This window comes from Pleurodeles waltl, chromosome 10 (genome assembly GCF_031143425.1).
Source record: "Pleurodeles waltl isolate 20211129_DDA chromosome 10, aPleWal1.hap1.20221129, whole genome shotgun sequence".
NCBI classification, from domain to species: domain Eukaryota; kingdom Metazoa; phylum Chordata; class Amphibia; order Caudata; family Salamandridae; genus Pleurodeles; species Pleurodeles waltl.
The window spans coordinates 64,433,181-64,460,069 of record NC_090449.1 but is presented as its reverse complement, the minus strand read 5'-3'; the positions used below and the strand labels follow the sequence as shown (position 1 = coordinate 64,460,069).

The 26,889-nt window shown below is 43.7% G+C and overlaps 1 protein-coding gene across 1 annotated transcript in view; it reads left to right on the top strand.

The window, feature by feature from the left end:
• The first annotated feature begins 2,372 nt into the window (after positions 1-2,372).
• The window catches only part of USP31 (ubiquitin specific peptidase 31), a 175,872-nt gene continuing 151,355 nt past the window's right edge, over positions 2,373-26,889 (top strand). The window contains exon 1 of the mRNA XM_069209665.1: positions 2,373-2,965. Coding sequence (XP_069065766.1) covers positions 2,423-2,965 — 543 coding nt within the window. The 5' untranslated portion in view covers positions 2,373-2,422. The remainder of the gene's footprint in view (positions 2,966-26,889) is intronic.

Below are 26,889 nucleotides of genomic sequence, written 5' to 3'. Positions count from 1 at the left end.
TTTGGGGTATATTCCTGTTTTATGCTAACCAGTGGGTACTTGCAGACAAGGAACAGCTGCTGCAATTGTGGAGAGTGTGGGATGAGCTAACGGTCACGGTGGAAGGTCTGCTACCAATGGCACTACCCTGGAGAGCGCATGAGGGGTACCAATGGGCCTCAAAAAACAAGGCATGTCTTAAGAAGAAAATATGGTCCTGAGGGCTTGACACCATTGTTGACAGTGTGGTGAAAGCTGTCTGGCATGCCAGCTGAAAGGCAGAAAGAGTGATCTGGTACCCATAGACACAGAAGAACACTATGAAGCACCATGGACCAAGATCAGCTTGGATTTGGGGAGTTTCCCTGATGGAAATCATGGTTGTAGTGGTGGAAATCACCAAGTCCACGGGGTTCAACAAAGTAGGGCCCTTGCAGGAGAAGTGCTTTGCAATGCTTGGTTTCCCGGAGGAAATATGACTAACAGTGGATCACTTTCGAAGGGGGAACTTTCAGGGACTTTTTCAAGCACCTGGGGATTGGTTACAAGAAAGTCACACCTCAGTGGCTACAAGTACCCACTGATGTTGAATGTATCATGCATACCCTTAATAGAGTAGTCACCTTTCAAAGAGAAAAATAATGTCCATGTGTTAGTGTTACAAGTCTAAAAAGGACTGGAGTGATACTAAATAGGACTTTAAACAAAATCATACTTATTTATTTGTAACATGACTTTATGTCTTTGTTTACTTTAACAGTCATGGCTCATTAACGCAGCTTTAGAACACATTTAAAAGTGCTTTCTATTTACATTTGCTGTTTAAAGTATGTACAGATAAGTGCTAGAAATACCGGTTTTAGGTGATTTTATGTACTTTTGTACTGGTGCTACATCAAAGTTTCGGTGGTGTTGGTAGAAAACTGTCCAGGTGGCAACCCTGGCCCTAATAAGGCCATATGCATCGCCATTAATGAAGGGTTGAATCTTGAGGCAGGCCTTTGCCAATTCCTGCCAGTGTATAGGAACATTCCCTACAGTGCTACAAAGTGCTCTTGTTTGGGAACATTGCCGGGATGCTTATGCCAGAAAATCATCCCAAACAAGCCCATCATGGCAAGCTGGGTTTTTGACCCCGAGAGTACCCGAGACATGTGGAGAACGACCAATAATCAGACAAGAACCAAGATGTCAAACATATAAACAGGGTAAAATGTTGTTATACAAGACTGACATTTAGTGTGGAAATTCTGCACACCCCCTATTGTAACCTGGGTCAGAAGTATGACATGCAGCCCAACCGTGATCCCAGCCAAAGCCTGAAAGACTCTGTGTACACTATGAATTGAATAGTGACAATCCTGACCGAATGGTGGATGGGATGTAGAAAGCCATCCAGCTCAGCGTGATGGCTCTGCTGAACCCCACGCAACCTGATGGCGGCACGGCCAGAAATTTATAAATAAAAAAAGAAGTTGACCACTCGGGGTCCAGTCGTAACTGTTTTGCAGTGCCCAGGGTCAGATTGGTAAGGCAGGCAGTCGGGCATTCAGGCGGGTGCCCTGTAGGCCATTTTTTAGGGCCTTTGTCAGCCGGCCCACAGCATGCCATTTACTTTATTTCTCCCCTGCCAGGCCATCACTCTTCAGGATATGATGGGTGAGGGAGGGGTTGAGTCTGAGATGCAGTCTGGGTAGGAGCTAGGTGTTGCTCTGGCTCTTAGGCCATTCTCACCTCGGCCCCTGCAGGACCGGCCATGCCGAGAAGTGGTCTCTTTCTCTGACCCCCCCCCCCCTCCCTGCTGGGCCATTGCATCCATGGCATGGTTTTATGTAGGGCCTCGCTGGGGATGGGGGACCGGACATGTGATTTTGTGACCACTGGGTCATTTTTATCTCAGCCCCTCAGAGAAGCAGCAATGCGTTTTTCTTACCCACCCCCCCCTCGCCCTCCCCCGGCGATCGTCCTGAGGCTATGTTGGGCTGGAAGGAGGAGACTCGGGGCTAGGTGATATTTAGGCCTGTGGCCCCCATCTTTCTGTTGCTGGAGCAATAGCAGCTGTGTGCTTCACCTGACCCACTCCCCCATTCACATTTGTCTGAAAATTAGTCCAATGAGACTGAGCAAATAGTATTTCAGGAAAGGGTGGTGTCCAGGAATGTGGCCACTTTTGTGGGACTACCCGGGCCTATTTATGATCGCAATCCGACCCTGGCAGTGCCCGTGTCTTTTATTCCCTCCATCGTCCGGGCGGCTAACCTAAGATTGACAACGCGCTGCTCGGCCCTTGTGCTGGTCTATGACACTTTCAGTCCTATTTCTATTACTCTGCCTCCCATCTTCTCTTGCCTCACTGTACATGGCACCGCCGAAGGTGTGTCCTATCTCTATGTTGCTGCCTACTTCCGGCGGCGACAGGAAGTGCCGCGGTGCTGGGGCTGTCATGGCCGAGGTGTGCCCCGCCGCCCCCCCGGGCCTCAAGGAGAAGAAGTCGCTGCGGCGGCGGCTCTTCCCGCCCCGGCCCCGCGGCGCTGCCTCGCTCATGGGCCGCGTCTTGCGCACCCTCAGCACCCTTTCCCGGCTAAGCTCCGAGCCCCCTCCTGGCCCTCCACCACCCACCCTTCCCGGACCGCCATCCCCCCGGCTCACCCCTGAGCCAGGGTCCCCGCGCATCCTAGACCCCCCTCGGACCCCGGGTCTGTCCGGCCTGAAGAATCATGGGAACACATGCTTCATGAACGCCGTGCTCCAGTGCCTGAGCAACACCGACCTTTTCGCGGAGTACCTGGCGCTGGAGCAGTACCGGGGGCAGAGGGGGCTTGAGAACTCTGAAGTGCGCTTGGATGGGCTCGATGGCTCCGAGTCTCTGGACCAGTTCCGGGGCAGCACCGGGGGGCGCGGGCCAGAGGTCACCGAGCAGCTGGCCAGCCTCCTGCGCAGCCTCTGGACGCTGGAATACACCCCGCAGCACAGCCGCGAGTTCAAGGTGAGAAGGAGAGGGCACCCAAGGGGCGGGATATAAATTAGCCATGTGCGTGGCTCTCCATGTCAACATAGCCTCTTACGGTAGAGGATGTTTAGTCTGTAGCCAGTGGCCCTGTTTCACTTTTCTCCGAGACTTTCAAGTCACAGCCATTCGTGTTCTTTGTTTAAAGATAGTCTCACTGCTGGAACTTAAATTCCAATCCTATAGTGTAAAATCTGGAAGTATCTGTTTGAGAATGCTAAGGTCAGTCTAAAGATGTCACATGTGGTACGTTCCTCGTTATTCTTATATCGAGAGAGTTGGTTGTTCTCTTCAGTGACATGGTTTGTGCGCCATTCGTGTTTTTGCAATGTCGATTTATCTACTAAATCCCCTCTCTCACCCCCTGCACTGACCTGGTCTGCCTGCACCCACTTTGCCCCTATAGTTTGGTGTCGCTCAGCCCTGTGCTAACATGGTTTCCCTCCCACTTACTCATACACAGCTGATGTCGTTTGCCTGTCGCTGTCCCCCTCACTGCGCCAACTTGGTTTGTACGTCGGAGCTCCCCACATCACATTGTTGACCTGTTATTGTCCACTGGGCAAGTAGGCCCACTCCTTGTAGTGTAGACCACCTTTACTGCCGTTTTACAGTACCACGTTATAGATCTTTGAAAGAGGACTGATTGAATAATGCAAAACTTCTACTATTAATAGGTTGAACAATCTAAGGGAGCCCTGTGAGCTGTAAACTTAGCTTGCGTTTCCGACAGCAGTTCTAGCATTGAAATGTGTGGATATGTTTACACGATCTTAACAATTTGACGCTACTTACAATGCCCCTCATTTTTTGCAAATACATTTATAAGCCTGAAGTGAGACTGGTGTTTGCTTCCAAAATAAAATGTACAAACTAAAACTAGCTTGAAAATTAACTTTTGCTACACTAGAATGCAACCCTAAATACCATTTTTGTGCCATAATTAAGTAAAATGTTTCAATGAATGTGTGTGTGTGTGTGTGTATATATATATATATCTTAATGATTAATAATGGAGAATTCGTGTAAAACTATCATTGGTAATATTACGGGCATAATGGAAGCAAATTAGAGGCCCAGAAAGTCACAATAGTGCACCACAGGTAAATGTTTTTGTGCTGCTGTAGACTTATGAGTTTCATGATTTACATGAGTTTACAGAAGTTGGCCTGAAAACTGTGATTAGGCTAGTTTTGTTTATTGCTATGGTGCCTCATGAGGCAGCAGCACTGTTTGGATTGTGAGTTACGGCCTATGGATTTGCTCCCTAGAGAGATTATAGTGGAGACGGAGGTGAGTTTGTAGTTCTGAGGCCTCATTTGCACAGGTGTATTATGATTCTGCAATTCTGCTCCTCCCAGTTGCTTTTTGGTCCTTATGAGGCACATACTTCAAGGGGAGGTCACAGGGCTATCTGTTGAGAAAAAATAAATGTTATGGTGTTGGTGTGTTACACTTCACTAATATTAAAATCAATAAAGATTTGCTATCTTCTACATGGGACATCTATTTTGGCCATGTTACTTCAAAATTATAGTAAAAAATCTGTGTTCACGTGGATAGTACTAATTTAATAGACATCCAGGTTAGCCATGTAGCGGCCAGCATAATGTGCCATCTGTTTAGCCTTCATCAGAATATTGATTGACATCTTGACAAATTCTCAACTGGGTTACAGTAATTGGCTTCCACTGTGATGACCAAAAATGTGTCTCTAGCAGCTTGACAGGATGCAATATTATGTGGTTCTCTTCGTTTTTAGCCTCATAAATAGAGACCCATGGACAGGTGTAACCTATACTCGGGGCCACTGAAATTATGCAGCAGAGTAGGACCAAATTATGCTGCAGGGTTTACTAAGTATTGCAGCAATCGTTTTTTTTTTTTTTTTAACACATTAACACCTTGCCGCTAAAGGTTCCTCCTCATTGTTGACAATTAACAACCCAAATACAGCAATAAGCAACAGAAACGTGCCATGTCAATCTTTGTGAAGGGCCTTCCACTGCGCCGCAAGCACTCGTTGCTACGTGTTTAATATCTTTTGAGCCAGAAACAAATTTTTTTTTTCTTTTGCTAATTTGCATATTATACAGCAGACCATTGGATTATGTGCCAAATGCGATAAATCTATATTTATGCAGCAACAACATATCTGCCTATATTCGGGACAACTGTTATTACGCAGCAGTGAAGGATCAAATTATGCGGAGGGTTGATTAAAATTATGCTGCCACAAAAAAAGTAAAATATGAAGTCTAATGTTCCAATTGGATGTAATATGTCGTACTGTTGTTTAAACGTCTATTAATACTTTGAGTGAAGTTGCATCTCATTATCACAGTTTAACACTAGAACTGTATGTTCTGTCTTCTCCGTTCATGCCTTGCTTAGAGTATGTTTTGAAGTCGCATGATGCTGCGCTCAGGTCTCCATTACCAGAGCGTGAACGTAACTAATGATGATTACACCACAGTATTTAATGTGCTGATGCTGAGCAGTGCTTGGGTTGTAGTGCTGTAAGGTCCTGGGCTTGTTCATGGAGAATTATGCAACTTTTTCAGTCTCTCTCTGCAAGGCATGCCACTTCACTTTCCATGGAAGATTCCTCTGTACCTCTAAGTCAGTAAGTACAGGCACAGCATAGGCACTTCAGTAATCCTGGTATCGAATTAGAATCCCACCAATCTCATCCTGTTAGACAGCTACAGTATGCCCATCAAAATCCTCCCTCCACTTCAGTCCATGGTCTCCTGTGTGGCCACCACACCCTCTTTATTGTGCTGTTTTTGATTTTCTCTGTAGTTATTTGCAGCACTAAAGTAGCTGCACTGTTTATTTGCCACCAGCTACTGTGCATTTTTGTTTATGTATTTACTTTATAAAATAATACTTTGTAATGTTGTTGTTTGGAACTGGAACCGATGCAGTCATCGGAGCACTGTTCAAAGTATTGAAACTAAATCACATAAGAGAAAAGTATCCGAAATCACGAATTGTTCTATTCTGTACCTTCTAATGTCCAATTCAAAAAACCAAAGCACTCATTAATTCTGAGCATTACACAACTACAGAAAAGCTTTTGAGGAAACAATTCCCCAGACTAATTAAATATTTCTCGCTGATGTTCAGACTTCCACCCACTCTGCCTACAGTTTGTCCTCTGTCGGTCCTTTGGGGCTTGACATTGGAGACTATTGGAGGTGTCTAACCCACTGCATTATGAGCTGATATCCAGTTTTTAATGTTTGACATGAGCAAAGATAATGATTTGAGATGCCAGTTTGATGACTTCCCGATCTGTAGGTACTAGAGACTGGTGCTAAGATGCATTTTATGCTGCTCTCCTGAGATTCAGTTGGGTGCATTGAGAGAAGCGTCCAGTGAAAATCAAGTTTCCAATAGTTACTACCGGGGTTTCATGTGTATTATGATTAATAAGGGCAGAGTCTTAATGCTTTGCTGGTCTCTGCGTTGCTGTTAACTTTGCTGATAGAGCATCTTGAAGTGTATTTGGATCTGGTTTTGCAGAAAAGGCTTATTCCATTGGAAAATATAATACTCTTCCCCAATCGTGATTTCACAGTATAGAGGAGTGTATTGCAGTCAGCCACCTTGAATTTCCAGTGTGATCTCTGTTCTCTTTTCTCAGTGTGTCCGTTGCTAATAATTGTGGACATAGCATTTAAAAATGTATTTGCATCTGGTTTTGCAGGAAAGGCTTAATCCATTGAACAATATCATTGTTTTCCATCATTTCACAGTATGGAGGAGTGTACTACAGTAAGCTGTCTTGAATTGTCTGAGTGATCTCTGTCCTGTCTCATCGCAGTGTGTGTTGTTAATTGTGCTGATACAGCACCTTAAAATGCATTTGCATCTGGTTTTGCAGGAAAGTCTTGTTTACTGAACAATATAAACTTCATGCATCATTTCATAGTATTGAGGAGTGTATGGCAGTCAGCCATCTTAAATTGTCAGCGAGATCTTTGTCCTGTCTCACTGCAGTATTTGTGGATGTTCACTAGTCTCGTTTCGGTGATACTAGTTAGCTGCTTATTACAGTGGTGTTCGGTCTTGAAGCTCTGTGCCTTGGATCAGCTGCTCTTCATTGTGTACACTGTTTTACTTCTGGCCTGACAATATGACCTGCTTAATCTTCTATGAGTGCTGTGCTGCAAGACACTGTAGCAGCTCTGGAACCCCTTTATTCACTGTATGTTTTGCCGTGCCATGGCTGGTTCATTACAATCTCTCCCAGAGCTATTGTTCTACATGCATGTATTATGGTCGCTTGAAGTTAACTATTGAAAGCTCGCCCCAGAGGCCCGTTGTTGTTTTTTGTCTCTGTGCCAGAAGTACTCTCTTTATAACCTGTCATTGTTTTCAGACATAATGATAGGGTTGCCTCGGAATTGGTCTGAGCAGCCATCTGCAAGTTCCAGCAGTAATCTTTGATGCAGCTGTCTGCCTTCTTGTGGGTATTGTGGCAGGATCTTGCGTCTGGTGAAATATCATCACCGAGATGGAGAGGCAAGGAATCGATTGATTAAACGTCACATTTGTGTGAGATGATTGAGTTTTTTTCAACCTTTTTACCGTATCACATTGGTTGCTTGTACCCACACCTCTTTCCGGCTCCTAAGATCACCTTATCGTTACTGTTTGTCTACCATTGAGTTTCTTTCAAGGCCATAATTCTATACCTCATTTCACTTCCCTTTTGCTTACTGAAAGGCATTTTCTGATAGTGGTAAAGTTGTATGGTCAACTGAAGTCTATATTGTGGAGCATGAATCAATTGTTTGACTAAGACTGATGACTCTTATTAACAAAAACACATTTTCATAGTATATTTGTACAAAACTGCCCATTCACCTTTTTGAAGCCCCCTATTTCATGTATCACAATTTCGGCCACAGGGACCCTACCCTCTGGGTCCTGGCAGTATACTCCAGAGGGAATGGTGCTCTTGCGCCCCCCCCCCCCAAAAAAAAAGATGCCAGCAGTATATTGAAAGCGGATGAGGGCAAGCCCCCTCCTCCCCCCCCCCCCACCCCTCTTCCAATCCATGGGCTGCTTTGTTCCCTAAGGACCCTTTTCCCAGGGCTCGGCACTATATTAAAGGGGGGAGGGTGGCACACGCACCCCCTTCCCTGGCCTGTTTTGGCCCAAGGCTATATTTAAGGGGTGGGAGCACATGTCCCCTACCTCTTAGGCCAGTTTTGGCCCTGGGAACCCCTTCCTCCCGGGCCTGGCTCAACAAAAGGTTGTTGCCTCAAGGGAGCTTTAGTACCCCAAAAGCCCAAGTTAGTTCCCTGCATCTAGCGGAAGCCAGCAATGCTTCCGCCTGCAGGGAGACACTAATAATGGGCTCCCTGCGGATGGGTGCAATATTTAGATCAGTTTTCCTGTCTAGCATCACTTGAAGGGACAAAAATCTGCTGAGCCGGTCTCTGGGCAATTAATGGCCCAATGGACTTTAAAGGAGTCACCCTTGGGGCTGGCCTCCTCAGTGCCTTTTCATGCTTTAGGAGCGAGGCCACCGGCCCCCTCCCCAATGTCAGATTTTTCAGCCCAGGGTTTGGGCATTCCCGGGGCCTCTTGAGGCATGGGGTGGGGCAAGCATCTGCCTCCCATTTATAAACCGCCCCAAGTATGGGCTCCCTTGGGCTTATAATAAATACGCGCAGAACAATAGCAGTTTTGTGGCTGTGGGTTTTTCTTTTTTTCTCTCTACCCTCCTGTCTCTCGGGATAGCAGCATTTTTGTTCTGTGGGGCGCCTGGTGTCAGGGTATCCTTACCCTTGTATATACATTTTTTTTCTTTTTCTTTCCAGAAATTCAAGTCAGTGGACTAAGTCCCAGAGTCCTGTAATGTCCACCAACAACATTTTTCTCATGTTGCTAGCAGCCAATCCGAGTGATTGCTCTTGCAGGAGTCTGACTCCTGCTGGAGCGACATGGCCCACGGGAGATAAAGCTCCCGGGGCCAATTAGAATGTATTATTTTTAAATTGGCACTCCTGCAATAGTCTTGGAGTCTCTCGTGAGCCCAACTACCAAAATATACAAGTATTTTTGACCCTTAATTTCACAAAAAAAACTACTGAGCGGGTTTACATCAAATCACAAAAAGCACAACCGATGGACCAAGATCTAGTTTCCTTTCTGAATTTGGTGTAATTCTGTTCCGAAGTTTTTGTTGTAGACCTGCCTAAAGAAGACTATAGAAAAACCATGTGGATTTTGCGTTTTTTGGACTCTTGTGTTTTTTTCGAACCCCCCCTTACGGATCACCCCGCAACTTGCATGCATAAACTAGTCAAAAAGTAACACCTTTTTGAAAAGTTTTGTGGAGATTCGCCTAACGGTGCCAAAGTTATGAGCAACAAAAAAAAACACTTTTCCTATGGAAGCAACCACCACTAGGCAATATTGTGCGCTCTCTCTCCAAAAACACTCACATATATATTCACGTAAAAAATTTAAAGGGCACAGGGACGTTATAGTTAAGCTAACATTTTAAACATACACATTTATAGAAATTTACCTGTAATAGTTTATCTATAAATCGCGCCCTATGGTACCTATAACTCGTGCCCCCATCATGAACAGTTTTTTCCTTGAAAATGTTACTGCAAATATTACAATGATATTATCAGTGATTTCATCAAAGATGTCATGAGTGGGGTAATTTGCAAGTGCATGGCGAGGGCGGGAGTTATAGTTACCTTAGGGCACGAGTTATAGTTACTTGAAATAACTATAACAGGTGAATTTCTATGGTTTTGTACGTTTAAAATGTGAGCCTAATATAACGTCTGTGTAACCTTTTTTTTTTTTTTTAAACGTATTTATTTAAAGTGAATTTGTAAGGTTTTGAAAAATTCTATTTCCTACCTATAACGTCCCTGTAACCTTTTTTTGTTGAGAGAATATATATATTTATATATATATATATATATATATATATATATATTTACATTTTGTGGAAGGGTTTGTGACTGTTGCAGCGTTACCCGTGGGGCCCCGCTGAGAGTCCCGACTCCACGATCATGGAAAAATAAGATTTTAAAATCATTTTACAATCCTAAACGGACCCTCAGTCACTTATTATTGTACATCAAGGGGCCAGAGTACCTCTACCCTGACCCCTTTCATTGTCATCAGGCCACATTTCCATCCCCCCAGGACCGTGCACTGGTGCATAAGATGGTGGCAGCAACTTTACCCACAACTTGCGACCAGCCAGTCACAGTACTCCTTCTGTTGCACGGAGTCGGCGACGGATCTGCGACCATGTGTGTGTGTGTGTGTAATATATGTGTGTGTATATATACACACACACAGATTTGTTATCCACTTAATAACTAAACAAACTACTGAACGGATTTGCACAAAATAATAAAAGGCTTATTTTCTTCTTTATTTGGTGTAATTCCGTCCACTGTTTTTGGTGCTATCGCTGTTCAAAATCTCTAGGGAAAAAATGGATGGGGGAAATGTGTTTTGGGGGCCCCCTCCCCCTTTTTCTTTGGCCCTGCTTGATGGATCGCCACGAAAAATCCCAGACAGCAGCTGACGTGAGCGTGAACATGTTTTTTTTTTTTTTTTTTTTTTTTTTTTTTTGGTTGAAAATTTTGTGAAGATTCAACTAATGGTGCCAAAGTTATTAGCAAAACATAAAAAACGCTTTTTCTATAGAAACTAGGTCCTAACTATAAGTATCTAGTGGCAACCACCACTAGTTGATATAATGTTTGTGTGTAATTCTTTTAAATTTATCCTCTAAAGTACTCCTTAGTTTTGCTGTGAATGCAGAGGTGTGGGATTTATTAAAATATTTACTTGTGCATGGGACAGGTTGCTTCCTAAATCTACTTGTCCTGTAAAAGAATCTACTTGTCCCTTCAGTGCCATGCAGTGAGGTGACAAATTATAGCAGCAATCTCATTATGTAAGAGCTCAGATAATAGCCTGTCTGGTGATGCCAGGGATACTACTATAGTAGCGCTTGAATATTTGCAATTTCAATCCCTACTATCGAATTTCCTTATTTTGCCACCTTTCCGCAGATCTACATACTAGGGCTAGAGGAAGCAATAAGCAATAGTTCCAGGGCTTGAATGCTGTTGAGTCTGCAAACCTATTAACTTGCATGTTTTCAGGATTTGTACCAGCTCTTCTCTAATCTTTTCCTATAATGACAAAGGTTGGAAATTTACTCCTGACAATGGCAGAAGTAGAAGTTCTTCCAGGGATGGTAAAAAGTGGCTGGAGGGAAAGTGAACTTGTAAACACTGAGTACATTTTCACATGAGCAAATCTACACAGGCATATTTGCTTGTGCTAACATGCAGTTCACAAATATTTTCTATGAGTGTGATTTCCTGGTCTACTTCGGTAAGCTATTTTTTTTTTTTGTGCATTCATGTAAGCCACTAATTCAGAGACATATACCATTGGTACGGTTATGTGACTTTCTTTAAGAATTGGGTCCCTAATTAGGTCTAGCGATAACAATTTTGTTTTTATTAAACTTCTATTTCTGTCTCTATCGGCTGGCTTTACTGTGAATGATCACATTCTACTCTTCCACAAGGAACATATTGGTACACAAAGTATTGTTCAGTGCCGGGAACTATTGTGGCAATCGGTGTTGTAACGAAACTGGAGTGGGTGCCCCCTGCAAAGAACATGGAGGGTACCCTCTCCAGACTCACTCAGGGCAGGTGCTGTGCTGAGAGGGCCCCCTGGAGGGGGGCTGCGGGCCTTTGTTACGCCACTGGTGGCTATGTGTGCTTTTTGAGAACAAAAAAACGTTTTTTCCCCCTTTTTGACAGTGTTTGTTACAATGGCAAGGGCCTGGCAACTCCCACAACAGTAAAGTGTTACAAAAGCCATCTCAAAACAAGACATGCATTGACAAAACCAAAAGGCTGTTAAAAAAAAAATGTTTGATTTGTTGGCTCTGTCAGTGCTTGTTTATTTTCATGCTTCCCATAATCTTGTTGAAAATGTTTATACTGATTTTTCCATTAGGAATAGTTTTTGGAAATACTAACATGCGTCAGCACATTTTACTAAATGACGCTTCAAAGAAATAGCACCTAAAATTTCATAGGCGCAAAACTTTTTTTTTTCCCTACATGCATTTTAACTTGAAAGCAAAGAATCACCACTCGTGCTTACGAGCTTCTGCAAACATTTGCATCTGGTCGTAGCACATTCTGGGAGCATTATACCTAGCCTCATTGTTAAACTTTTAAAACATGTTTGTAAACTTTTTTTGTTACGCTAGAGCCACTGTCAGTAGTGCAGTGTAACCTTAAAATGTTTATTTACTGCGCTCGAGTTAATAATTGAAGGCTATGCATTAAGAACCATAAATGCAAGTTCGAATAGATTTAACAAATGGACATACATTACCCCAACTGCAGATAGTTCCCTTCTCTGCAAAATGGCAGCCAAAGGGTTTGTACTGCAGGGGGTTGGGCTCAATTGTCCCAAGGACAAAATAAACATGAAAACTTGTTGCCCTTGACCCCAAACAATATGTCCTGGGCGACAGGCGATTCCACTTCCCTGGAATGTGAGGTTGGTTATAAAGGTATCAGTTGATGGAGTATGTAGTGTCTGAACAGTTACTCTAAATATATCACAAAGTCTGCTAAAGATTTGTATTTCCCAAATATTTTCAGTTTGAAGTGATGAATAATAATTTCCTAGTTCTAGAAAGTGCAATAATCCTCTCCCCTATGAACCACAAACCTTTAAGAGGGGATACATTCTAGAATCAACAGTGTAAAAGATTTTGGGGCCAGATGTATCAAAGGGTTTTGCTCATTCTGTGTCTATGGGAAAATGTGTTAGTACATATGGCCCTTGGTTACTGGGATGTTATGACCTTTTGTTCGGGACCCTACGGCTTGTGAGGAGGAGAAAAAGGGTGCCTGTTAAAATTTTCATATCAAAAGCATAGTATCTGCTTGTGTGTTGATTTGGGGAGGAAGAGTCCTGCCGTTTGTCTGCAGATTATGTATATGGCTATAGGGAAAAGGCTTTTCTGCTACTTGTCATTGCTTTTAAAGATAATTTGTTATTGTTCTTTGAAATGGTGCCCCCTAGGTTGGTTTCTTAAGTCAGGATGGGAGGAGGTAGAAGCAGTTTTGGTTTACTCGACTCCCATATGCAATAATGAATACAAAAGGGAGAGTGAACCACACCGTTCTTAATACCAGAGTCTTTCAAGAATGTCTTGGACACCCTCAATCACTAATTACAACCAGCAATGTATATAATCTACACTGATATAGTATGGTGGATAGTTTCATCACCGGGTAGCCTCTCTGGAAATAAAGCAGCCCAGGTAAGCACCATCTCCACCAGGAGGGAGAGTATTTGGGTGGAAATTGATGGTGGGATCTGCAAACAAAATTAAAATTACCTCCTATAGCAGTGTTAATAACTTTAATGTGAATTTTGGCACTGATTTCAAGTGGATCTTAAAGAGACATACAAATTGCAATATGACTCGTGTCATTTACATGATTACATGTCCCTGCAGTCTTAGGTATATAGGAATGACGTGCAGAAAGATAACCTGCACAGGGGAACACCATAGTAATATCAGGTGCAAGAAAACAGTAACAACATGCTTGAGCAACCACTACCTTTCCCTTTTTTTCTTTATTGTAGTTTTTTTTTAACAACTTTATTTTTTTAATTTTGCAGCAAAGAAAATAAACACATTACATAAACAGGTGTTCCCACTAAGAGCAAGCATTACAGAGCTTAAAAAAAAAGAGAAAAAGTAAAGCCATAAAACAATACTATAGCAATGGGTACTTGAGATGGTTCCTTGGCAAACCACCTCCCAAAAAGGGGGAAACACAAAACCCTTGCAGATGCACATTCGGACCAGTTCCACCCCGTCTCGGACCAAACGCTGTGGGTGCACACATCCCTGACCCATTGAGCTGTAATTTACAAAGGTCAAAAAGGGAGTCCATATTTTATCAAAACGCAACTGCATATCTCTCACAGTCGGAGTCAGGCTTTCCTTAGCGTAAATATCCCAGATTTTAGCCCACTATAATTTCATAGTAGGGAGTTCGGGACCCTTCCAACGAAAGGCAGTCACCAAGCGTGCTGCTACCAGACAGTGTATAATCAATTTACCTAATTGGGGATTAAGTGGGTAAAGTCCCTCTTCGTCTGGGGGTTCCCAAAAGTGCCTGTAGAGGGTGGGTGATAAGTGTGATCTGGAGAATCTCGGAAATCTGACAAAACATATGTTTCCAAAAGTCAGAGACTGCAGGGCATTCCAACCACATGAAAAAATGTGCCACTGACACCGCAACCCCGCCAACAACTATCGTCTCATCCTATCATGTCCAGACAGTCAGGCTGGAGGGAGATACCAGCGCAGGAGCATTTTTTAAGCACTCTTCCCTGTATTAGATGCATATTGAAGATTTGACAGCCCTCTGCCAGATGACACTCCAGTCCCCTTAATTAATGTTGATGCCCAGATCAGACTCCCATTGAATAATATAGCTTGTTTTGGTCACATCTAGAGGGCGCTCTAGCGTCCTGTAAAAACAGGAAACCGCTTTCCATTTGTCTCTGCCACTCAGAATATCTTCTAACAAATGGTGTAGTGGAAAATCAGTCGCACCCTGGTACTTGGTCTTGGGTGCCCGACAGCGTGTAGATCTTGGAAGAGTGAGATCAGCCCCCCTTTCCCATCCTGAAACTGCCCATCTAACAAGCCAGTGGGGAAAACCAGGTTACCCAAAACTGGGGTGTGCAGGGACAGGTAGAGCTTGAACTGATGGGTTCGACAGATCGTCTCCAGTGGTGCAGAGTAAATAAGGTTAACAATGTCCCAACCGAAGGAAGGCTGTGGAGCGGCAGTCACTTTAGATGTTTAAGAGGAATTCGACTCACCAATTGTTCCATTCGAACCCAAGGCTTAACGAGCAGAGACCCATGATGTAGCGGGCTAAACTCCCCCTCCCGTGAAGTATGTACAGAACTGACCTGGCATCCTGGAGAGGTTTTTCGTTCCATATAAAGGACCATATCCTCTATTAGATCAACGCAACCACCGACTTTGGTATCTGAAGTGGGAGAACCCTGACAATATAGAGGAGATGTGGCAAGTAATTTTGAGGCAGTTGACTCTACCCATCTAAGAAATCTCTATACATGGAGTCGGCTGGAGTTCTTTGAAGAGAACATCTAAAAGTGGTGGGATATTAAAAAGAAAAACATCTGATGGACACCCCTAGATATTGAAAGTCAGTAAAGGACCAAGCAAAACCTCTGGATTCGACCTGATGTTGCAAGGAGGATACCAGAGGACCTACCTCCATACCAACAGATTTCTTGTAATTCGTCTTAAATGCTGAAACCTCCTGGAAGGCATCCAACATGGTTGCAAGTGCATCCAAACAAGCAAAAAGGGGCAAATTAAAAAAACAAAGCGTATCATCAGCAAACATAGTCATTTTCATTTGTGTGTCACCCTTAGGGAGCCCCAGCACATTAGGATTCGCCTGGTCTTTCTGGATAAGAGGCTTAACACAGAGGGACAATAATGTCAGGGAAAGGGGACACCCTTGATGAATTCCCCTAGACAGCGTAATTGAGTCAGACAGAATATCTCGAGTCTTAATCTTCGTGGACAGTGACTCAAAATTGGCCAGAATATAGGATTTCAACTGAGGGCCCAAGTTCATCCTGGGATTGGGCCTTGGTCAGAAAGGACCAGTCCATCCGATTGAATGCTTTCTCCACAATCAAGAGTAGGGGAAGCATTGGAACCCCCATTTCATGTAGCTTAGTCAATGGTATTAAACGTAAGTCTGATATTATCTCCCATCTGTCGATCTCATATGATCCCGCTCTGAAGCGGGAAAATGAGGTTGGGCCATATTTTGGCCAAACAATTCTCCAATATCTTAGTAAATATCATGACGTTGCTATTCTAGAGTGCAGTCAGTCTATACGACCCACATTGATCTGGTAGTTTAGACTAGATTAGAGGGTAGACTCCATCATAGTAGGTGTGACCGAACCAGTGTCTAGGAAAGAGTTTAAAACCTTTGTCAGATGGGAGACCAGTAACTTTCTGAGAGACTTGTAAAAAGAATTGGGAAATCCATTGGGATCCGGGGGGCTCGTTATTTGGTCAAGACTTAATGGTGGCCTGTACCACCACCTTCTGTGATTAGGGAGCCCAACTCTTCCTCTCCATCGTCGGGAACGTCTGGGAAACAGAGATGCTAAGAAAACACCTTGTTTAACAGGGTCCAAAACCTCCCCGCCGTATAGTTCCTTATAAAAGGAAAACACAGGCATTGCAAACGTCATCATCTGAAGACAAAAAAAAGAGCCTCCTCCGATGTAATCCTCTTAATATTATTCCGAGCTCGGGCTTGCCTAATTCTATATACGAGTAGTCGGTCAGACTTGTACCCTTTTTCATAGTACAATTGTTTGGTCTCCAGTAGTTTATAGGCGGCATCTTTGTTCAATAGGGCCACCAACTTGCCTCTCCTGTTACGAGAGTTTCCTATAGACAAAGCGTGAGGCTGTTTGTTTATGTTCAGTCTCCAACTTGTGGATAGTCTCCTCTAGTTCCATCTGATGGAGTTGACGAAAATGATAAACGGTGGTGGTATGTGCTAAAAACTGCTTCGAAGCACAACCTTAGCAGCATCCCAGATCGTGGCCATTGAAATGTCATTAGTCACATTCTCGGCAAAATAGCGTTTACAAGACTCCTTAATATTAGAATGAAGGACTGGATCGCAAAAGCAATCTCATTCATTTTTCTACTGTTGATACGGTCCCAACCGGGGGAAGTTTAATTGAAAGTGACAACGCAGCAGAAGCATGGTCTGATAGTATTTGGGACCCAACAGTTGCGTTAAACACCCGGGACAGCAGAGTAGCAGAAATCAAGAAAAAATATGTTGGGAAATAGGATTTGTGTACGTTCTAGAAATATGAATAATCACGATCGTGGGGGTGGAGATGACGCCAAACATCTACCAAATTCAAATCGGTAATGCCCTGAGTCCAGGACTGCTGAGGGTAGGACGCTCCCCACGAGTAGGTCAAGCGGTCCATCATTGGGTCTAAAGTTCGGTTATAGTCCCCTCCTAGAATCACTTGACGACGGGGGCAGCCACCATGTCCAGACACATTCTCATTGGGACTGTAAATGGAGGCTATGGTGCAGCAGGTAGTACCAGCTGAAACACAGATCATCACCCATTTCCCATCTTTATCCCCGTGGGTAAAGGTCAGCTTCAATTGTACACCCACCCAGATGAGAATCCCTTTAGTTTTGGTAGGAGATGAGTAATGAAACTGCTGTGGGTAAATACACGACCGGAGCCTGGGAACATCGTTTACCAACAGGTGGTGGAGCAAGACCATCTCTGCCCCTCCAGAAGACAGCCAACGGAGCAATGCCTTACTTTTACAAGTGGAATTTAGGCCCTGAACACTAATAGACCAAAAAATTTAACAGCTGATGAGCTGCAATGAAAGCGATGTACCCAGAGAGAAGATAGTGGGCGAACAGCTACATGGGACTACCCCATACAACCCACATCTCTGCCTCCTGCCCCGGAGGAGTCAGCATTAAAAAAAACATAAGTAAGAGTAAAAAAAATTAAAAAGGAAAAACAATGTAAAAAAATGACCAAAATATCCACAACAACCAATTAGCAAAACCCAGATCTTGCCACTTGTCCCCTTCCACAACAGGTCCAATAAACTAGCAAAATCAACCACAAATACTAAATCAAGAAATAACAAACCACTAAATAATATGCACAAACCCCACCACTACCACTTTCCCCAATGCATCCCCCCACCCCAAGAGATGTCCCATCTTGAGGAAGAAAAGCAAAAGAAGGGGATAGCTCCTAATGGTGTCCGCCCCCCTGCCCACTCCTTCAAAGAGGGAAGAGCACTCACTGCTATAAGGGAGGAGCAGACATGCAGAATCATTAATGTAATGAAAATTGAGGAAAGAGGAGGGAAAAGAAAGAGAAGGAAGCACTAATCGGATTACAACATTAGCATACTGCACCACTTGAGACAAACATCCAATGTCCTCCTACGTGTAACCATGTGGAAATTGATACACTTTTTTGTCAGAGTGTTTCCGTCAATGCTTTGTTGGGGTGCCTCTGCCACTCAAAGTGGGCCTACTCCTGAGGGCCCACAGAATCCCATTCTGCATGCAATATTCCCAACAGCTGTAGGGCCTCATCAACAGAGGTAAGCACCATGGACTTTTCTTGGTAGCAAAAAAGGAGTTTGAAAGGGAACCCCCTTTTATAGGAGATGTTCAAGCTGTAAAGATGGTCTGTGACAGGTTTAAATGCCTTGCACTTCATTACAGTGTTTGGTGACAAGTCCTGGTAAAGATGTAGTGTTGAACCTCAGTAGACCAATGAATCCTTAACCCGAGCAGCTTTCAAGATATCATCTTTGATGTGGAAAAAGTGAACCCGGGCCAAAACACCAGGAGTGAGTTTACTGCAGACTTGGTAAGAGTTGTTAACTCTATGAACCCGGTCAAATTCAAGCAGTTGATTCTCCGGAGTGGCTAACAGAGTATGAAATAAGTCCAGGACGTAGTCCTGCAATTCAAGGGCTGTCACGGTCTCCAGTGCACCAAGAATGCGAACATTATTTCTGAGAGAGCGATTTTCAAAATCGTCTATTTGTCCTGGAAAGTTTGTATCGCAGTTCAAGCTCATGTACCCTAGTATTAAGGACATCCAATTCATGCTTCTTATCTGTCATTGCAACCTCAAGGTCATCCACCCTCTAGTCCATCTACTGCAGATATTGGTCTAACTTGGAGACGGCAGAGTGGAATTCGTTCTTAATCTTTCCTAAGTCCTTACTAAATTTGTCCATCATTTCTCAAATATCAGCCTTAGTCGCCAAAGCCGATCCATCAGGCACAGGCGACTGGGAGGGAGCCAGTGTCACCATAACTGCCCAGTCTGAAGCACTAGGTTTAGAAGAATGCTGCAGAAACTCAGCAATGCTTAGACCTTTGGGGAGTTTCGCCGCCTTAGCAGGCATCAGAACGCATGCCATGTAGTGTCCACAAAAGAAGAGGAGAGGGGGAAAAAGGCACTGCAGGTTCAATTCCGACTGTAGCCTTGCATCCAGGAGAGATGGCACACCCTCAATCGCATCACTTGGTGCGGCAGTGTGGGAAAGTCAATATCTCTGGGTTTGTCACCTATTGCTCCAGTCGGGGATCCCAGCGACCAGCCAAGCATTAACCAGTTTGTCGTCATACACCCAATATTTTCAACCTCCAAGGTCAGGAATAACAGCAGCTCACAAATAATGCTATAAGTTTGAAGCAGCAGTCCCGGCCCCTTCAAAGCAGAACTCACTGGGGCCACAGTAACACCTCTCCCCTATCTCAAGGAAACCATACCTATCTGCAGGGGGACTCTGACATCACAGGGTAGTATCCATGAGTATGCAGGTCTGAAACTAGTATGTCCCTCTGGAAAGTACCTCACATGACCTTTACTTCAGCATGGAAAGAAAATCCTGGAATCCCACAGGAGGCTAGGAGAAAGCACTCAACTGTAAGCTGTAGGCTACCTCCAAACCTCACCACACGGTTGGACCAACCTGCAGAACTCCGTCCTCCGTATGGTGAAGGAGAAGTGGAGAGCCGTGCTCCCAGTGCAGTCTGGTGTTGGCCTGCCAAGCACGACTGTGGCAGAAGGCTCCCAGCCACCTCCGCACTCACCAACAACTTTGCCCAAGTGAGATGCCGGGAGGGGTGCACCAAACAGTCCTCCGGCTGTTACTGCCACCAGCAAGCAATGTGTTCTCTGTGGCTCCATGCCGACTACTCCTCAAGGCCAGTCGGGCAGCCATGCTCCATCTTGGGGAAATGGCACGGCAACCCTGGGGCTTGAGACTGTCCTGGTCCCGCCTCCCTGGTGATCCGTGCCCAGCTCGCCAACTGTTGCTGTGAACAAAGAACATTGGAATGTTGAGGCTCCAGGTTTTTTACCACCCATTAGAAGCCCTGGAGCACTCCATTGTCTCCAGTGGTTCCCCCCCTGCATTCCATTGTTCAATTATTATTTAAAATTATCTCTCTTTGGGAGTGCATGTGTTTTAATGCTCTTCCCCATGCATACCACCTCAAATTTTCACGCTCACCTTGTTCCCCACGCCTCCTAGTCTGTCCATAAAAGCACAGTAACGGGTATGTTTTTGCTCAGGTTTGACTAAAGTGCAGCCTATATTGGGTCCGTTTTATCTCCTTATTTTTAAATGATAAACTAAGACCCAGGTCTGTGTACATAAAGTTAGTGTTCAGGGCACGGGGGCAGCAGAGTCTTTGAAGCAGAAGTTATACTTACAAGTGACCCAAGCATTTTTCCACGTCCGATTCAGCCATTGCAAGCTTTTCCTTGAAATGGTGACACTTCCTTATTCACTGCATCAGATATCTCTTATGTTCTTTTAGGTATGTGCAATAGTCTTAAGCTGGATCCCGGGCAGCAGGTTTAGAAATTCTGTTTAGCCTTTTCTGTGTGAAGAGTATTTGGGGGAAAAAATGCTGTATGTAATGTTTGAAAATATCTAGTTCAGTATTCAGTTAAGAGATACCTTAAGATTTGTGTTTGCTTTAACCTTTTAGTATTTTGAAATGTGTTTGTCATTTTCCTTTTATAAAATTACTTTACAAACCTGCATTAATTAAGCCAGTACTTGTAAAGTCATATGAGCTATGAGAATTACCAGTACTTGAAGTATTTGTCCCCTTTGATCCTACTTGTTCAATGTCTTTTATTACTCAGTATCTCTACTTCTAGCCATCCTTTTAGGATATGGTATTAGAGATTGTGGGTGATCCTGATTTTTGGAAACTATTAAGGAGTAAAGAAGTTTGGGCTATAGCCATTCCTCTTCATTGATTAATTTAGGATACTTTTTATGTACTTGAATAACATAAGGACTTTTTAGTGATTCTGGATATATCTGTGCTTTTTATGATTTCCTTTTATCTGGATTCCCCTAGGACAGTGATTCCCAACCTGTGGTCCGGGGACCCCTGGGGGTCCGTGAAGCCTCCTCAGGGGTCCGCGACTGCTTGGAAAATTAAATAATATTAACAGATTAGGTCCCCAGCTTTCAGTAAGGACTCAGTGGAGGGGGGGGGGGCTGGATTCCAGTAACGACAAAGTGGGGGTCCAAAGAAGTCAAAAGGTTGGGAACCACTGCCCTAGGACAAAACTAAAAAGATTTCATTGTTTGGTGTGCACGCATGAATATTTGCCAGAACTGAATTTCCAAGGGCTAACAGGGTGTTATTGTTGTCTTTCAAACAAGGAATATTCCCTGTTTTTCTACTGGATGTTCATTTAGTACACATGATTTAGCATGGCACGTTGGACTGTTCTTCTCATCGTCTTTTTGAAGCAAGCTTTTGCTCTAGGTAGGTATAGAGGTTTCTTTGCAAGAATAGTGGGTGTCTGGAAGGATTGCTTCAGAGTTCTGCCTTTTAACATTGGTTGTTCTTCAACTGCGTGTATGGTTCAGACAAACATTGAATTGAAATAGTTTTTAGGTTTTTAGGTTTGTGGAATGTCTTAACAGTGCTTGGCATAACACCAGCGTAGACCGGACTTTGTCAATGCAAAATAGGGGGCATTATGTGCTTTAGAGTAGTTCATTTGATTGTATTTGATTGCGATGGTGGTGGATTGTGCTTTAATGAGAAGCTTGAGAGTTTGGTACAAGAAAGCCTATGCTGGACCTCTGAATCGAGTTCCACTAGCTCGCTGTCTAATCTCTGAAACTCACTTGCAGCACATAGCTCTGAATGATTCCTTTGACTGCCAGTATTCGTAAGTGACCTCCTCAAAGAGCCAACATCCGTTTTTGTTTGCAAGTCCCAGGCTTAAGTTAATTGAGCAACTGGGAAAGTGATCCTCGCTTGGCAGCAATACAAACATAGCGAGAATAGTTCTTGCCGTAGTTAAACACAGTATTCCAGGGAGACTGGAAGCTCTTTCATGCTTGTTAGAAGGGAATTGAGTCACGTGAGCATGTTAGCTTAAAATCAATGCAAGTAAAGGCCCCTGAGTTTATTGTGCGCAGCCACGGAATTAGTGAGATTAAAGTTAATTTTAACAAAAGGAAGTAATTCTGTAAGGATGAAAGTCTGAAGCTGCAGCAGGCTTGCTGTGCATTTTACTTGTTCCCCTAATAAGCTCCCTCTCTGTTTTTTACCTGGGAGTCTCTGCTCACAAAAATGCCAAAGTGTCCCTAAACTGCTCTCCTTCAGAGCCTTGGAGAGGCCTAAAGGATGGTCCTGCTTTTGCCCAAGAATGATGAATATCCTTCGCCTGGTTATGGGTTGACTGCTGATTCGTTCGCTGAACTCCTTACGTTCTGAACCCATCAAATTGCTCTAAAATACAACATAATTCTTAACAATCTGTCCTCAATGTATATATAGTACTACTGCATCTTCTCCAACAAGTTTACATTTTCTCAGATGTCATGGTTGTTTTCGGTTGTTCATCATAGTTACACGTAGCTTGGTTATGGGTTCTTCCAGCTGTTCATATAGGTAGTTCAGATCTGCAAGAACTTGTTCTCCATCTTTAGCTTGTTACCCCAGACTACACTCATACACATTTGTTTATGAATTTTAAGTGGAACAGGAGCTTTCAGTAACTGGGTAGTCTGGGGAATCCAGTGCCTGAGATTTAGGTTTGAAAGTGAAAAGGATAAATCGTCTTGCTATTTGTTTAGTTTAGTGACTGCCTTGAATTTGATAAAATTCCAGTGTTTTCTGCCCTTTCGGGTGGGAACACTAGGAACATTCACTGCAGCTCATTCGGCAGGGTTAGTGGGCTACTGCCTTCCACTCAACTATCTTCTGGGGTATCAGTGTTCTGAACAAACATGACACTTCCCGTTTTCACTCTGATAGATCTTTATTTTAACCTTTCCTAATGTTGCTCCCTTTAAGAGTGTCCACAGTCCTGTGAATCGCGAGTGTTCTTTAAGTGGTGGCTGGTGAACTCTGAATGGTGTGGGGCATAATACTTTCCAGTAGTTCCAATAAGTGAGTAAACAAAGCAAGCTTGATTTTGTCTAGGAGGGTTCGAAGGTGTTCTCCTGCTTGACAAACCTTTGTGAAAAATTGCGTCAAATAGTGCATTTTTAAGCATATCTTTCACATAAACTTGCTAAAAAATCATAGGTGGTAAAAGGGCACTTATCGTTAGTGGCTCATCAAGAGGGGCATTTAAGCCGTGCCCTGCCACCTGAAATCCCCCACCACCACATATTGCCCTCGACACCCCTCCTGACAGTGCTATTTATTTATGTTCAAGAAAACACTGTTACTTTTTTGTTCTACACTGACTGGGCTCCTAGTTACAGGAGGATGATTCTTACCACGATTTCATTCTATATTTTTTTTTAACGTAGCCTTGTGTACCCCTTTCATGTTGAGGGTTATCTCATATGTGCCAATGCCAGTATTGTCTTATTGGTACTCTCTTATGCCAAGATAAACATACAATATGCCAGTACCAGAATTTTACCATAGGCTATGAGTAAACCAGATGATAAAAATGAACCCAATCTGTCATACAGAACCATCATTTTCTCATCATTCGGTGCTCGCCAACCTGATACCCTCCTCCACAGTCTCTTGGTTACAGCTTTTGAGGCTAAGAACTACCTCCAGTGTACCAGCATCAGCTTTTTGGCATTGGTGTCCCAATATGCAAGATTTGCTTCAAGTGTGTCAGGGCCTACATTTTGCCACAGGTGTTCTCCTTATGCAAAGAATTGCCGCCAATAGTCCAGTGAGAGCATGTTATCTTGGGTGCCACCATAAGCCAAGAAGTGTATTAAGTATGCCATGGCCAGTGGCAGGTTCACAAGCGCAACACATACAAACACACTGTTATTCACTTACACTGTTTCACTCACTCTAATTCATATACACTTCCACTCACTCACTCCCGCTCACAAATGTACTGATGATGCTCACCGATACTGACAGGGACGCTTAAATGCTCTCACTTACTGGCTCTCACTCACAGCTGCTGGCGTACAGGGTGTCTGCCTTAAACAGGTGGAGAGGGGTTCCACTTCAACAATTAGGGTGCAGTAGGCCCCTCAGACCTCTGGACCTGTATAAACCGCATCTTCGGCACCATTGATAGCTACGCCCCTGACTCATTGCCTCCCACACTCACACCTCTTCACTCATTCTAACTAACTTCTTCACAGACTGCCTCACATTCACTTATTCTTATTCACTCTCTTACTTTCACTCACACATTCTCTAGCTTTAGCTATTATTGACCCTTACCTAACACACAGTTGCTCTCTCTCACCCTCGCTCAATCTCTTTCACTCTAAATCACTCACTCATCCATTTTCAGGGGGGATGGGGGTGTCTCGTTAGGTATAGTTAGTACCTAGTTTCCATAGGAAAAACACTTGTTTTGGCAATAATTTTGGCACCGTTTGCCAAACCCTCCCACATTTTTGAAAACTAATATGACAAACAGTTCAGCTGCTGTGTTGAAAATTTCGGGGTGATCCGTCAAGCGGGGGGGGGGGGAAGGCCGAGATAAAAGGGATGAGTTCCAAAAAGCCTTTTTCCGATGCATTTTCTGATGGGGTCTTCAGACACGATTACAGCTTGAACACTGAACGGAAATACACCAAAATTGGCAGGAAGCAGGATATGGGAGTGCAGCTCATGCTTTTTGTTATTTGGTGTTAATATGTTCAGTAGTTTTGGAGTTATTAAAGCAAAAAAATTTAGATATCTGGGCAGTGCCTAAGCACAGAACTCATAGTGAGATCTGATTGGCTGGCAGTACTTCAACCAGTGCTTGCAGCCATCTTGGGTGACATATACATAATAGCACTCATTGGGATGCACTGTAGTGAATGCCAGGTTTTGAGGGTCACAAAAAGGAACCCACCCTGGCAAAAAAGCGTTTGTTTTTTATATTTTTGGCAAAATCCACAAATATAGCAGAAAATGAAAAAAGAGGTCTCCTGCGCTTCTTGTTACATTAGTCCCCTGGTGGGCCTGGTCCCGGGGGCATTGTGTGTTTAAAAATAACTGGAGGGAGAAACACTGGACCCTCCTCCAAGGGCTTACTAAAGCCCTAGGGGCCATCACCTCTTTGGAGCTAAACTTAACACTGTCAGGGGGAAGTATGGGTGGAGGGCGGCAGACCCACCACCAGGGCCTTTTAACATTTCCAAATGGGGGGGGGGGGAAGAGAGGGGTGAGGACTACCTTCTGGGCCATCTATAGCCCTGGGGACCACAACCTCCCAGGAGTCGACCAGTGCATAACAAAGTAGGGGGGCTGCGCGGTCTGCCCACCTGGAGCCACGTATTGCCCTGGGGACCACCACCCCACCAGGGCCAGCTCCTGCTATCTCCCAAGGTGCCCACCCTCAGGAGATAGCTATTTGCTTTTGCTTGGCGGAAGCTGTGACAGCTCCTGCCAAGCAAAAGCAAACACTCAGTTTCTAGCAGGTCAGGCCCTGCGGCCAACCACCATCGCGCACTGTCAAAGGCCATGTGTGGCAGGAGATGGGGTGTTTAAGGGGGTTGGCCGCAGGCCCTGCATGGAAGTGGTTGGATTAACGTAAAGTAATTAAAATTACTTTACGTAAAAAAAAAAAAATCGAAATTTACTGAAAAAATTACATGTTACAGGAACATTATAGTTAGGCTCTTATTTTAAATGTACAAAACCATAGAAATTCAGCTGCTATAGTCAGTTATTTCAAGTAACTCTAACTCGCGCCCTCACCATGCTCTGTTAAATACCCCAGCTATTACAGCCCTCATGACATCTTTTAGAACATCTTTGATAATATTACTGTAAAATTTGCATAAACATTAATGAGAAAACTGTTCACGTCGGGGTGCGAGTTATAGTTACCTTAAGGTATGAGTTGTTATAACTACTTGAGGTGTGTGTGTGTATATATGTGTGTGTGTGTGTATATATATATATATATATATAAGATTACGGCTTTACTGCTTAGTAATAGTTAGGAATATGTATTTTCTCTTCACAAACCAAATTTAAACTACACATCCCTTAAAAGTTCTAAAGTTATATTTATATCTTTTTGTATTATTTATTTCTTATTTTTTTTTTTTTTTTTTTACAATTTATCCACCACCTTCAAATTATTTTTAATAGTGGACCTTGTTACACACTTTTCTCAGCTTGCTAACCAGACAACACTAACTATAACTAACCACTCTACCACACACTGTTCTCACACAAATAATAATCCAGTGCACAACACACACTGCACAAGACTCCCCTTAGAGTTGTAGAGTGCCATGAAGTGTGGTAGACCTTAGAGTGCCATACAGTGGAGCGGCATAAAGTTGAGTGACGTACGGTGTAGTAGCGTAGAGTGGATTACCGTAAAGTGGAGTAGCATGCAGTGAAATAGGGTACAGTAGATTACTGTACTGTGTAGAAGTGGAGTGGCTTGGAGTTGAATAGCGATAGTGGGTACAGAAGTGGCATGGAGCAGGGTACAGTGGATTAACGTAGAGTGGGGTGGCATACATTGAAGTACCGTATCTTACGGTTGAGGAAACTGTTACAATGGAGTGACATCTCGTAAAGTAGAGTGCTGCACTGTACATTGTTGGAAAATGTTGTAAAATAAAGTGTACAGGCATGGCGTTGAGTGCAAATTTGTGTAGTAGAGTGTATGTGGAGTAGAGTCTAGCAGAGTGGCATAGTGTTCAGTGGAGTTATATAGAGTGAAGGAAGAGTACACTTGCGT